Source organism: Bos mutus, chromosome 5 (assembly GCF_027580195.1).
Source record: "Bos mutus isolate GX-2022 chromosome 5, NWIPB_WYAK_1.1, whole genome shotgun sequence".
Taxonomy (NCBI): domain Eukaryota; kingdom Metazoa; phylum Chordata; class Mammalia; order Artiodactyla; family Bovidae; genus Bos; species Bos mutus.
The window spans coordinates 82,795,593-82,809,328 of record NC_091621.1 but is presented as its reverse complement, the minus strand read 5'-3'; the positions used below and the strand labels follow the sequence as shown (position 1 = coordinate 82,809,328).

The window sequence follows — 13,736 nt, the reverse complement described above, 5'->3', positions numbered from 1 at the left end:
ATTCATCTGTTGCCTTGTTAATCCCACAAATCGTCATATTCCATCTTGCCTTTTTTTCTTTATGGAGTCTATTTCTTCTTTTGGAATAGACGCATCTCCCTGATCCCCAATCACTTTTTCTTCCCTCTCCATAGGTCCTGTTCATGTTTCAAACTTTACCTACTTTTTGAAGACTCTTCTATCTTCTCGTCTACTTTCTCCAGCTCTTCATCAAGGCTCCATTTTAGCAATGATAATATTTATTATAATTCTATTTCCATTTTTCCCCTAGTAGATTGTAGACTTTAACAGGGCAGAAAAATTTTTATTAAATAATTTAATTGTTGACCTATTTAATTAAACTCAATATAACCTTAACAAGGAGTACAGTTAATCAATGTTTATTAAATAAATGCATTTTTAAGAAGCATGTGTTTCTACAATAGACCCAGCCTAGAAATGAAACTTCTTTACCTGGGTCTTAAAATGTAGTCCACAAAGTTTGAATCATTCTCTTTTTGTTGTTGTACTCTTTTCTCAACTCTCAAATTTATACATATACAAATGAGGAGAAAGAAAGGGAAGAAAATATTAATAATTTGGATTCTTGGAATAGCAAGGACCATTGACAAAAAAAAAGGGTAACAGAGTGGTAATTGTGCATATCAGGTTTACCCTTTTATTTCATAGCAGGAGTGAATTATATCAGAACAGCCCTTCCAAATGTTCTTTTTTTAAATGTCTTTTTCCTAATTATAAAGTATTACATAAGGGCTTTCCAGGTGGCACTAGTAGTAAAGAACCTGCCTGCCAATGCAAGAGGTATAAGATATGTGAGCTTGATCCCTGGGTCAGAAAGAGCTGGTGGAAGAGGGCATGGCAACCCACTCCAGTATTCTTGCCTGGAAATTCCCATGGACAGAGGAGGCTGGCAAGCTACAGTCTATAGGGTCGAAAAGAGTCGGACACAACTGATGCAACTTAGCACACAGGCACATCTCACTTTGTCTTTCACAGGAAAGAAAATTCCAAGAAAATGTAGCCTCAGCTATTAATAGGAAAAAAGCAAAACTAATCCAGTTATAGGAAATTTACAGGAATGTTTATCCATCCTCTAAAAACTTTCTTCATGAAGAAAGATCATTTTTCTAGGTTCTAGGAGAAGGTAGATACTTTAGGTACATGAAAGTTGAATATGAGGAGCTAAGCTTCCGTTAAGCTCTTAACTACTGGCTAAATATTTCTTTGTGTATCTAAATAGTAAGTCCACTTATTTTTTTTTTAAGAGACATGTTCAAACCTAATTGAAAATATTTTTAAAGTTATTATTGGATGGTAGGAGTATGGGGTGGAGTTGGCCTTAGGGGAATTAGAGTAGCAATAATAAAAAGGATGTTGGAAAACACATGCTTGGCTCAACTCAGGATAACCGCAAAAAACAGGACAGACCAAGAAGGAGGAGGAAAGCAAGATGAATGATGTGAAGCTTACTGTTTTGGGAGGTGAAGGAACAGGAAAATCTGGTAAATGTGTGTGTGTGTTTTTTTTTTTCCTGGTGTAGAATACATAAAGAGTGAGAAATATATTGACATTTTATATATATATATAAACATATTATAATTTATAGACTGATATAACTATATATTATTTCTCAGTAGGAGTTTTCATTTTATAAGCAAGCAATGCAATTAACTTTGTATTTATAAAATGTATATACAGGTTGAAGAACACATCTGTTTGAAGTATTAATTTGTATCTTGTTCTACTGATGTTTAAAATAAGTAGGGCCAACAGGAAATCCCTCCATCATGATCCCACATACTTCTCACTCTGTCACACCTGCCCCCACACCTGCATGCGTGTGTGCTAAGTCGCTTCAGTCTTATCAGACTGTCTGCGACCCTAGGGACTGTAGCCCTCCTGGCTCCTCTGTCCATGGAATTCTCCATTCAAGAGTACAGGAGTAAGTTGCCATGCCCTCCTCCAGGGCATCTTCCTGACCCAGGGGTTGAACCCACATCTTTTGTGTCTGCCTGCATTAGCAGGCAGGTTCTTCACTGATAGCACCACCTGAGAAGCCTCAGTGGCCAAGCAGTGGTCTTGAAAAGATTCCACTGCCCTGAGACTAACTGTGGAGAGAAATGTGTGAAGACCTGTGGATTATTTTTAACTTTTTAAAAAATTTATTTTTAATTGAAGGTTAATTGCTTTGCAGAATTTTGTTTTCTGCCAAATATCAAGATGAATCAGCCGTAGGTATACATAAGCCACGTTTCAGAGGAGGAAAAAGAAAAAGAAAACACTTTGAAGGGAGATGAGGACATGGCTTTTTAAATGCCTGGGAACTGAGCGACACGGTGCCCATGACCTTGGAAGCTACGCGTTTGTCTTTGTTACATGGTGGTAGTAAGGATGCTGCCAATAGAGCCACCTGAGCCTGGTGAATCCTAACTGGCCAGACCCAGGAGCTGCAGTAAGATTAACCAACACTAGAGGGCGATCCTCCGTTTCTTGGATTTTGAAGTCCCTGTTTCCTTAAACATTCGCAAAGGTGTGATACTGTCCTGGCCACTATTACAAACATGTGGCACCTTGGAGCCACAATTAATTTGATGAAATAAAAAGATATCATGGTTCTTGCATCTCAGATTTAATAAGAAATCTGTCTCTGTTGCAAAGCTGAGGTTTCTTATGTGTGTTTGCCTTAGTGAATTACTTACACAGTGAATTGAGTGGGCACCACAGTAAGATCACTTTCTTTCTAGCCTCCTAATTTTTACGGTTTTATGATTGCTAATCTTACTGATTATTATTTAGACCAGAATTTAGTAAAACTTCAAGGTCTTCATTAATACTTAGTAATTTTTAAGCCAAGAGATAAAACTTTACGTACATACATGTGTGCTGTGCTTAGTTGCTCAGCCCTGTCTGACTCTGCGACCCCGTGGAATGTAGCCTGCCAGGCTCCTCTGTCCATGGGATTCTCCAGGCAAGAATACTGGATTGGGTTGCCATTTCCTCCTCGAGGGGATCTTCCCAACCCGGGGATTGAACCTAGGTCTCCCACATTGCAGGAGGATTCATTACTGTCTGAGCCACCAAGGTAGCTAAGTTGTTACCTGTGTCTTAAAACTGATAAGACCTTAAATTCAGCTTGTTTTGTTTTGCAGCCCTTATAGTAAGGTTTCTTACCAAGCGCTTCATTGGAGAATATGCTTCTAATTTTGGTAAGTCACTACTTTAGACTTTTTCACTTTAAAACTTCAGCATCATCAATTAACATCAGTGTGTGTGTGCTCAGTTGCTAAGACTTATCTGACTGTTTGCAGCCCTATGGACTGTATGTAGGCCATCAGGCTTCTCTGTTTTGGGATTTTCAAGGCAAGAATACTGGAGTGGGTTCCATTTTCTTCTTCAAATTAACAACATCAGAGAAGCATTTTCATAGAATCTTCTATTTTTGCACTTTTAAGCAACTTGTTTAATTCATGGACTCTGATTTTAAAAGCCCAAATAAGTATTTTAACTAAATATTCTTTCATGATAAAATTTATCCAGTTTTATGTTAACTGAGATACATTAGAAATCCAGTTGATTTCAGTCTAGAACTAGAAAAACCTTAAACCTCGCTCCCACCCATCTGCACCAACCATTGCAGAGCATGTGAGTGTGGGGGTTTTGTTAAACTGTGAAGCAATTTTAAAATTAAAGCAACATCTGCTGAGAGATAAAGACTAATTATAAAAGCACAAGTAACTACAAAATAAATGCTTATTTTATTTAAAGCATTTATTTAATAAATGCTTATTTTCAAAGGACCATGTGAAAATAACAGGAAAATTATGCTTTGACTAAAGATCATATCATAATTATGTAGGTTGTAAGTTTCAGAGAAATTCTAAAACAGGTGCCAGGGCACCTTGATATAATCTTAGGATCATTTCACTAACTCTACCATAATTTTGTTATTTTTATCAAAATTAGCATGACATATGGGAAATGCCACAGTGGGGAATTAATAAAAAGTGGGGAATTTTGCCAGAAGTTTGAATATATTTTTGGCTCAAAAATTAATCTATATAATGCTACTAATATCTTACCTGATTGAAGGCATGGTGGGGAAAGGTTTTTTGTTTTTTTAATAGGAATGAAGATTTTAAGAAATAGAATTGGGAGAAAGGGATTTTTTTTTTCATTCCATTATACTTAGAGTAAGAAGTTACGATTGCAAGTGTTTTTCATGAGAAATAAACAACAACAAAAATCTTTAGCATTCATTTATGAGGTAGCATTATTAGAGTATTTTAGAAAACAACTTTGAAGTATTGCATTGTGTTGCTGCCTGCATGTAGCCAACATAGTATTTTAGTTCATATGATGCTGTGAGTGTTTTAGGGCAAGCTCTGATTATAGAAAGAAAAAATATATAGAAAGAGAAACTCTTATTGTTTCATTTCTCAGGTCAACAACTTCAGTCATAAAGGGCCAGATAACACACAAACTAAGAGTAAGGCATGAGAAAGTGTTCCAAAACTATAAAACAATACACATTTACAAAGAATAATTAACAGCAACAACAAAAGTAAATGTCACCTTAATCTTTAATACAACATAGTTATATAAGCAAATGAAGTATGCATATTTCTGGCTATTACACCTCTATTGAAAAATAAGACCTAGAGACATTTATAAAGACAATGAAGTGAGTTAAAGGTCCACAGCAAGAAGATTAATTAGCCAAAAAATGACCTTATGTGTAAATGAAGGCCTACAGGGGGAAATAATAAAATTCTAAAATGTTAAGAGCTGGTGACCCCTGCTGGCAGTTTTTGAGTATTGAGAGTAGGTATTTTTAAAGGTCTCAGGAGGAAATGATATAGTTCATGGTTGTTGCTGTTGTTTAATCTCTCAGTCATATCTGACTCCTTTGCAACCCATGGATTGTAGCCCACCAGGTTCTTCTGTCCATGGGATTCTCCAGGAAAGAATACTGGAGTGTGTTGCTATTTCCTCTTCCAGGGGATCTTCCCCACTCGGGGATCGAACCTGTGTCTGCATCTCCTGCGTTGCAGGCACATTCTTTACTGCTGATAACTCACGGTAGTAAGCTTACGAAGTTTAGAATAAACTGTCTGAAGACATATTTTAAGATTGAATTAAACAGTAACAAATTTCACTCTGTGTAGCCTAGAAGGATCTCAGAATGTACCCCTGGGCTTCCCTGGTGGCTCAGTGGTAAAGTATCCGCCTGTCAATGCAGGAGACACAGGTTCAATCCCTGGTCTAGGAAGATCGCACATGCTGCAGAACAACTAAGTCCATGTGTCACAACTGTTGAACCTGTGCTCTCGAGCCCGGGAGCCGCAGCTACCGAGGCCACATGCTGCAGTTACTGAAGTCTGAGCACCCTAAAGCCTGTGCTTCCCAACGAGAGAAACCACTGCAGTAAGAAGCCCATGCACGACTAGAGAAAAGCTCCCACAGCAACAAAGACCCAGCACAACCAACAATTAATTAATTAATTGAATTACATAAAATAAATGTCATCCCTAACCCCCTGAAGCTGGCTTTCCCAAATGTCAGCTACATCTTTCTACCAAGGGTTATGGAGTGTTTGCCAGAATGGGTCATGTGTCAGTTGGCAAATGTATCAGTATGCAATTCTGGAGATAAGTTAGGTCTTGTATGAAAACACTGGAGGGACAGTTACAGAAATGAAGTCTTTCATTCATTCAAGAAATATTTATTGGACACCTGTCATGTGGCAGTTACTCTTCTAGAGGCTATGGTAATGAACAGACTAATATATAGGCACAAAAACATGTCAGTGAATAGGTACAGTGGTGAAATTCATTTTTAAGAAATATATATATGAGCAAATATAGCAAATACATGTTTTTTTTTTGACCACTATCAATAAAGAAAAGCTACTAAAACTAAAATATGACTGGTTGACTTTATAGGGCTATATTTGTATTTGGCTGATCCAAATATAAATCCATGTTTTAAAATTCTGGAGTATTTCCATACTGATAATGAGTATATGTATATTTTGCAGAATCTATCTATAACAAACATTTGTGTTTGGAAGGGAAGCAGTTGAATCTAGAAATATATGACCCTTGTTCTCAGGTAAGTAAACCAAAATACTTTTATATTTTCAATCATGATTTGAAGAAGATAGGATAAGGGTAAGTGTGCAGTTGCTAGCCTTAATATTGAAGTTACTTCTCAATTTTAATTATTAAAAACTTAAGAAATTATTTTAGTGTTATATTATCTAGCTTCTCTGTAAAGTTATGACAAAATTATGTTACAGATATCTTTAAAATAGCAATATTATTATGCTTTCATAATATATTTGTATCAGGTCACAATGTAGCTGTCAAAATACTAATAGTTTAATGCTTATTAATTCAGTTTATATGTTTGCTAAGTTGCATTTGTTGATAACTAAAGAAAGTGAAAGTGAAGTAGCTCAGTCGTGTCCGACTCTTTGCGATCCCATGGAATGTAGCCTACCAGGCTCCTCCGTCCATGGGGTTTTCCAGGCAAGAGTACTGGAATGGGTTGCCATTTCCGTCTCCAGAGTATCTTCCTGACCCAGGGATCAAACCCAGGTCTCCCGCATTGTAAGCAAGACGCTTTACTGTCTGAGCCACCAGATAACTAAACCACTGTCAATAAAACCAAAGTAAGAAGGATTTTGAGTACAAACCCCTTTATTCAAACACCAATACAGCATACTAATGCATATATATGGAATTTATTTTTTAATTTATTTTATTTTATTTTTTAACTTTACAATATTGTATTGGTTTTGCCATACATCAACATGAATCCACCACAGGTATACACATGTTCCCCATCCTGAACCCTCCTCCCTCCTCCCTTTCCGTACCATCCCTCTGGGTCGTCCCAGTGCACCAGCCCCAAACATCCAGTATCGTGCATCAAACCTGGACTGGCGACTCATTTCATATATGATATTATACATGTTTCAATGCCATTCTCCCAAATCATCCCACCCTCTCCCTCTCCCACAGAGTCCAAAAGACTGTTCTATACATCTGTGTCTCTTTTGCTGTCTCGCATACAGGGTTATCCTTACCATCTTTCTAACAATAACCCTGTATACGAGACAGTAAAAGAGACACTGACGTATAGAACAGTCTTTTGGACTCTGTGGGAGAGGGAGAGGGTCGGATGATTTGGGAGAATGGCATTGAAACATGTATAATATCATATATGAAACGAATCGCCAGTCCAGGTTCGATGCATGATACTGGATTCTTGGGGCTGGTGCACTGGGACGACCCAGAGGGATGGTACGGGGAGGGAGGTGGGAAGGGGGTTCAGGATGGGGAACACGTGTATACCTGTGGCGGATTCATGTTGATGTATGGCAAAACCAATACAATATTGTAAAGTAATTAACCTCCAATTAAAATAAATAAATTTATATTTTAAAAGTTTAAATATAATTATATAAGTAAGAGAAGGGTGGCTAGCTGTTCAATATTTCAAAACATCTCTATCCCCTGTGGGATAGATTTTGTTGGGTATGGCAAACATCCTTCAAATCTTTTTTGCTAAACCTTAATCACTATTGTTGCTTTACTGATTTAAATCTGTTACTAAAAAATCAATACATATTCTGTTCACTAATATAGAAGATACTGTCTCCTGTGTGGATATGGTGTTAAAGGCAATTATTAGGGCTCATCAAATTTTCAGAAAAAGAGAAGTTTTTTTTAGAGAAAAAGTTATCAAATGAAATAGATATAACTTTATTATAGTTCTTTATTTTTTAAAAAAATTTGATCACTTTTGATAAAAGAAAAAGTGTGATACAAAGAAACTGCATTTTAGAAAATAGCAGTATTTGCTTACTGAATTCTCTTCCAGGTAAAATGGGTCTCCATTAATTAGCTGTCTGTCATGTAAAATACAGAGGTCCAATCCTACCACTTTCAATGTGTTTGATTTATTTTCAGCCACAGAAAGCAAAATTTTCCCTCACAAGTGAGCTGCATTGGGCAGATGGGTTTGTTATTGTGTATGACATCAGTGACAGGTCTTCCTTTGCATTTGCAAAAGCATTAATCTACAGAATTCGGGAGCCACAGACAAGTCATTGTAAAAGGTGAGGTATTTTTCATTCCTCTCTACTTTCTTTTTAGTAAATCATCATAGAGCTGTAAGCATCATTAGGAAGAATTTAATACAGGTTTCCAATTACAAAATTTAACAGCCCTGAACAAGCCACCTTCCATTCCACAGGAGTTACACATGTAGTAAAAGGAGTAAGATGAGAATACTTTATATCCTGAAAGACATCAACAGTTAACTTGCCCCAATAAATGACTGTTTTACAAGACAGCTTCTATTGTTAACATGACAATCGCTTGCAAAATAATAGTCCTTTGTACACAAGATAGTTCCCTTTCCACCTTTCTTTTTCATTCCCTCAAAAATGTTAAGGATACTAAATAAATCCAGATATATTACGTTTGGCATTCAATTCCTAGTCATTGGTATTTTCAGTCTACAAAGCAAAATAGACTGAATAATCAAACCATTACAAATTCTAAGTATGAGACTACATTTTTCTCCATTTCACCTCCTAAAATAAAGAGCTAATCTACAATGCCCTATTGTTAATGTCTTGACAAAGTCATTATGCAGGAAAACAATGATGCCTTAGACTATTTTTGCATTAGTAGATATATGTTTAAACCTATGAATTTCCCATTTTTAGTTTTCCTTTTTTTAAAATTGCTTTATCCTTTCCCTTTAAAATAGTTATTTTTGTTCAACATGCTGGTGTAAGGGATTCTTTGTGCTCTTAGCCAGATTTGCCCTTCTCTAATATCATGCTAATCTGGGAAGCAAGGAAGCACAATATCATTCCTGAAAATTGATATCTGTGATTTTAATATCTTTTTAAAATGCCCATTATCAAGAAATAATCAGATAATAATTGATAAGGGGTGTTCCCTTGGAGTCATTCGATGTGAATTCTTGTTTATATCTGATTGACCTTGGGTAAACCCTTTAATTTCTAGACCTTCTTTTTCTGATTATAGAACTGATGGAAACATGGTAGGAGAAAAGAATATGATTTTACTAAGAAACCTCAGGGCTCTGATTTCCTATAATATTACTGATTTTGAGGGAACTCCATTGTTTTGGGTGTTAAATATTTTATGTTTAAGCACCATAACTGTGGTAAGGGTAAGTAATTAAAATTACTTTGCTATTCTTCATTATCAAAAGAATCACGCAAGAAGAATTAAAAATTTATATTTTAAAAATCCTTATATTTGACATTCTCAGGCAATATTCTTAATGTGTTGATCAAATAATTCTTGGGTATTTCCAATTTTTAATCTTTAAGTAGAGTCTATTTCCAAATCTCTTATCTATAGATAGAAAGAAAATATGGCATTTAAAAAATTATATCTGATATTTGTGACTTATCCTTCAAAATATTTCATTTATTCTTCCCCATTAATTCTTCACAATAATTTTCTGAACTATATGTGTGAAAGTCACTCCGTCGTGTCCAACTCTTTGTGACCCCGTGGACTGTAGCCTGCCACGCTCCTCTGTCCATGGAATTCTCCAAGCTAGAATACTATAGTGGGTAGTCATTCCTTTTTACAGGGGATCCTCCCAACCCAGGGATCGAACCTAGGTCTCCCACGTTGCAGGAAGATTCTTTACTGTCTGAGCCACCAGGAAAGCCCAAGAATACTGGAGTGGGTAGCCTATCCCTTCTCCAGTGCATCTTCCTGACCCAGAAATCAAACTGGGATCTCCTGCATGGCAGGCAGATTCTCTACGAGCTGAGCTACCAGGGAAGCCCTATATAAAGAGATATTATTAGTATATGAACTATGTCATAATGTACTATTACTATCATCAAGAGTCTAGTGTTAGACATGCAATGCTTTTTCCTTGATGGCTCAAACCATCATGTGAATAAAACATACTTTGGTGGTTTCTATACAATATCTCTTGAGATGGTGTTGAAGACTTCATTTTCCCATTTCTTACCTATAGTAGATATCTTGGCACTATTTCTTGTCATTTAAGGACTAGTGGCCATACTGTATTCTTCAAATGAAACCCTGCTTTAGAAATGTTGCACTGTAACCACAGAGATTGTATTGATATTTGCCAAAGACATTACCTTACAAAGAAATATATTTCTTAAATAAATCAGAAAAGTTGTACACAGTTACAAGATGGTAAAATTTTCTTTAGAATATGTTATAATGAATATTAACAGTGAACAAACAGTGATGAGTACTGAATAATATTTTTCCTTAAGAAAACTGTATTTAAATTGTTTAATTAGTAAAGAAGCAGTAGCTAGTCCTTCTCTTTCAATTGATAAGAAAATGAAAAATAATGCTTAATAAGCATCTTTAGTAAAAGATGCTTTTATTATTTTTTTTTTTATTATAGCCTGGCATTGAGCTAGGTTTTCTACATCTTCATTCTGGGTGATGAGAACTATTTTACCTTTTTTGTTTTTTAACATATAAGAGAACTGAAAATGGAGAATGATGTCACACTCATGTCTTGTTAATAAACAGAGCCATAGTTCCAGGAATAGATTTGTGCCACTTCAAATCTTATGCTTTAAGAGTTTTGTTGGGTCTGTGTCATTTACATTTAATCTAAAATCCTTTTTATGAGTAAATGAGGATACACACATGACTACAAATACACACGAATAAATAATACACATAATATTTTTTCCTTTTTTTTGGGGGGGTCCTATAATTCATTTTTATATAAACCTACTTAATATATAAAAAAAGAGTTGTTAAAGCAGTCTTACCAAAGAATTGTGTATCTGTATTTCAGACCTGTGGAGTCAGCAGTGCTTTTGGTGGGTAACAAGCAAGATCTCTGTCATGTGCGAGAGGTTGGCTGGGAAGAAGGGCACAAACTGGCATTGGATAACCGGTGCCAATTCTGTGAACTGTCTGCAGCAGAGCAATCTCTGGAGGTGGAAATGATGTTTATCAGAATTATCAGGGACATCCTGACAAACTTCAAACTCAAAGAGAAGAGAAGATACAGTGGATCTAAATCCATGGCCAAGCTGATCAATAATGTATTTGGAAAGAGAAGGAAATCTGTTTAGTAGACATGTGATCCTGGGGGATTTATTATATCAGAGAGTTTCAAACATTTGTTTGGGAATTAAATTTACCTTTTGTGTGCAGCGAAAACATTCTCTTAGAGATATGAAATAATTGACCATGAACCACAACTGTGTTTTCAAATATATAGTTTGCCTTTTTGGTTGCTTGTATCTTATACATTTTGCTTCACACTATTCTCTATACACAGACTAGTATTAGTATAATTTAATGGTGGATTACTGTACAGTTTACCTTACCAAATAAACCCTGCTTATGTAATTTTCTTAAACTACCATTCTTTAGGGCTCTCTTACCTATATTTTATATATGTCTTTTAGATGAAATATGTAGTTATATATAGGAGGAGAAGGGGACGACAGAGGATGAGATGGCTGTATGGCATCACTAACTCGATGGACATGAGTCTGAGTGAACTCCGGGAGTTGGTGATGGACAGGGAGGCCTGGCGTGCTGCGATTCATGGGGTCACAGAGTCAGACACAACTGAGCGACTGAACTGAACTGAACTGATAGTTATATTCACCTGGTAGCTCAGCTGGTAAAGAATCCACCTGCAGTGCAGGAGACCCTGGTTCGATTCCTGGGTCAGGACGATCCACTGGAGAAGGCATAGGCTACCCACTCCAGTATTCTTGGGCTTCCCTGGTGGCTCAGCTGGTAAAGAATCTGCCTGCAATGCAGGAGACCCAGTTTGATCCCTGGGTTGGGAAGATCCCCTGGAGAAGTGGAGGGCTACCCAGTCCATATTCTGGCCTGAAGAATTCCATGGACTGTATAGTTCATGGGGTATCTAAGAGACATGGCTGCAACTTTCACTTCACTTCTTCAATATATTATAGAGCTTAATTTATCAATTTGTAAAATTCAAGATCTATTTAACAGAAATGCATGGATTTAATTTAGAAAGTGTATCTATAATAAGCAGTGAGTTATTTAAGATCACACAAGTTTTTTTTTTTTTTTTTTACCGCTAAGGCCTTAAGAAGTTAAATTTTGGGGAAAGAATAAAGTCAGATGAATGGAAAAATTAGCACTGACATATATATGTTACCATATGTAAAATAGATAGCTGGTGAGAAGTTGTTGTATAACACAGGGAACCTAGCCTGGTGCTCTGTGATGACCTAGAGTGGTACGGTAGAGGGAGGGGAGGGGAGGGAATCTCAATAGGGAGGTGATATATGTATAATTACGGCTGATTTGTATTGTTGTATGGCAGAAACCAATACAACACTGTAAAACAATATTCCCCCAATTAAAAAAATAAATGTTTCTTACCCATAGTTTATATTCGGCCTGATGATGAAAAGTCTACAATTCTTTATTGTATACTATAGTAACAAGGGCAATTATCATAGAGTAAAACTGATGAGGCTAAGATCCTTTTTAGATTAAAAGATTAGCATCATGTATGAAATGAGTCGCCAGTCCAGGTTCGATGCACGGTACTGAATGCTTGGGGCTGGTGCACTGGGACGACCCAGAGGGAGGGGAGGGAAGGGTGGAGGGTGGAGGGTTCAGGATGGGGGACGCGGGTATACCTGTGGCGGATTCATTTCGATATTTGGCAAAACTAATACAATTATGTAAAGTTTAAAAATAAAAATAAAATAAAATAAAATAAAATTTGTGTCAAAAAAAAAAGATTAGCATTTTTTTAAGTTCATTTGGAAATCTAGATGTCATAGGGGAAGGAAAAGGTAAAAACTAGTTGATAAATATATAAGCTTGAAGCCCTTATTGTCCTGAAATAAGTATTACATGAGACAAAAACATTTTGGGCCTTCTACCATTACATAGGGTACAATTTCTCACCCAAAGTCATCTGTCCACCTCCTGGACTGCAGCGCCCCTTCTGCCATCCTTGGTGAGCCTGCTGACTGCTGCATTTCAAGTTGCAGGTCGAGGCCTGATTTCAGCCAAATCACTGATAAGTAAGGTTTGATTTCTGATACGTTCACCTGGGCGTACATGCAATGCTCCTAATATTGAGCTATAGAGTTAACATTGAGAAATGGAGTATTTCCTATCATATCAGTAAACAAGGATGTCACGGTCATCAGCGATTGCAGCCATCCAACATGAGCTGATGAGTCCTGAGGACACTCAGGAAGGAAAAGAATACCTGCCATCTAGCAGCCACTCTCTGCAGCCATCCCTGCAGGGCTCTTCGGGGAGCCGTGGGGGAACCCAGGCTGTGAAAACACAAGATAATGGCCCAGATAACTGAGGTGCATATGAAAGGAATGATTTCAGTGAGCACAGACTTGCATGTTTCCATACATAGAAAAGTACTAACTTCCTTAACTTGGGATATCTGGTTTCTCTAATTAATGGTAATCTTTTGAAGTTTCTGAGGACTATGTGCTCAGAGTCATGCCCAACTCTTTGTGACCCCATAGACTGTAGCCCACCAGGCTCCTCTGTCCATGGAACTTCCCATGCAAAAATATTGGAGTTGCCATGGCCTCCTCTAGGGGCTCATCAAGACCTAGGGATGGAACCTGTGTCTCCTGAGCCTCCTGCATTGGCAGGCAGATTCTTTTATCACTGTACCACCTAATGACTACC

General features: G+C 36.9%; 1 protein-coding gene across 2 annotated transcripts; it reads left to right on the top strand.

Annotated features, from left to right (window-relative positions):
• The first annotated feature begins 1,375 nt into the window (after positions 1-1,375).
• On the top strand, positions 1,376-12,645 carry RERGL (RERG like). 2 transcript variants are annotated; one of them, XM_005892074.3, is made up of 5 exons: positions 1,376-1,502; positions 3,150-3,206; positions 6,038-6,111; positions 7,977-8,125; positions 10,861-12,645. In XM_005892074.3, exons 1-5 carry the CDS (start codon positions 1,451-1,453, stop codon positions 11,141-11,143), a joined length of 615 nt encoding a protein of 204 aa, XP_005892136.1. In that variant the 5' UTR covers positions 1,376-1,450; the 3' UTR covers positions 11,144-12,645. The 2 variants fall into 2 exon arrangements, with proteins under 2 accessions (XP_005892136.1, XP_070226144.1); XM_070370043.1 differs by having other exon boundaries at positions 1,399-1,508.
• The last annotated feature ends 1,091 nt before the right edge of the window (positions 12,646-13,736 follow it).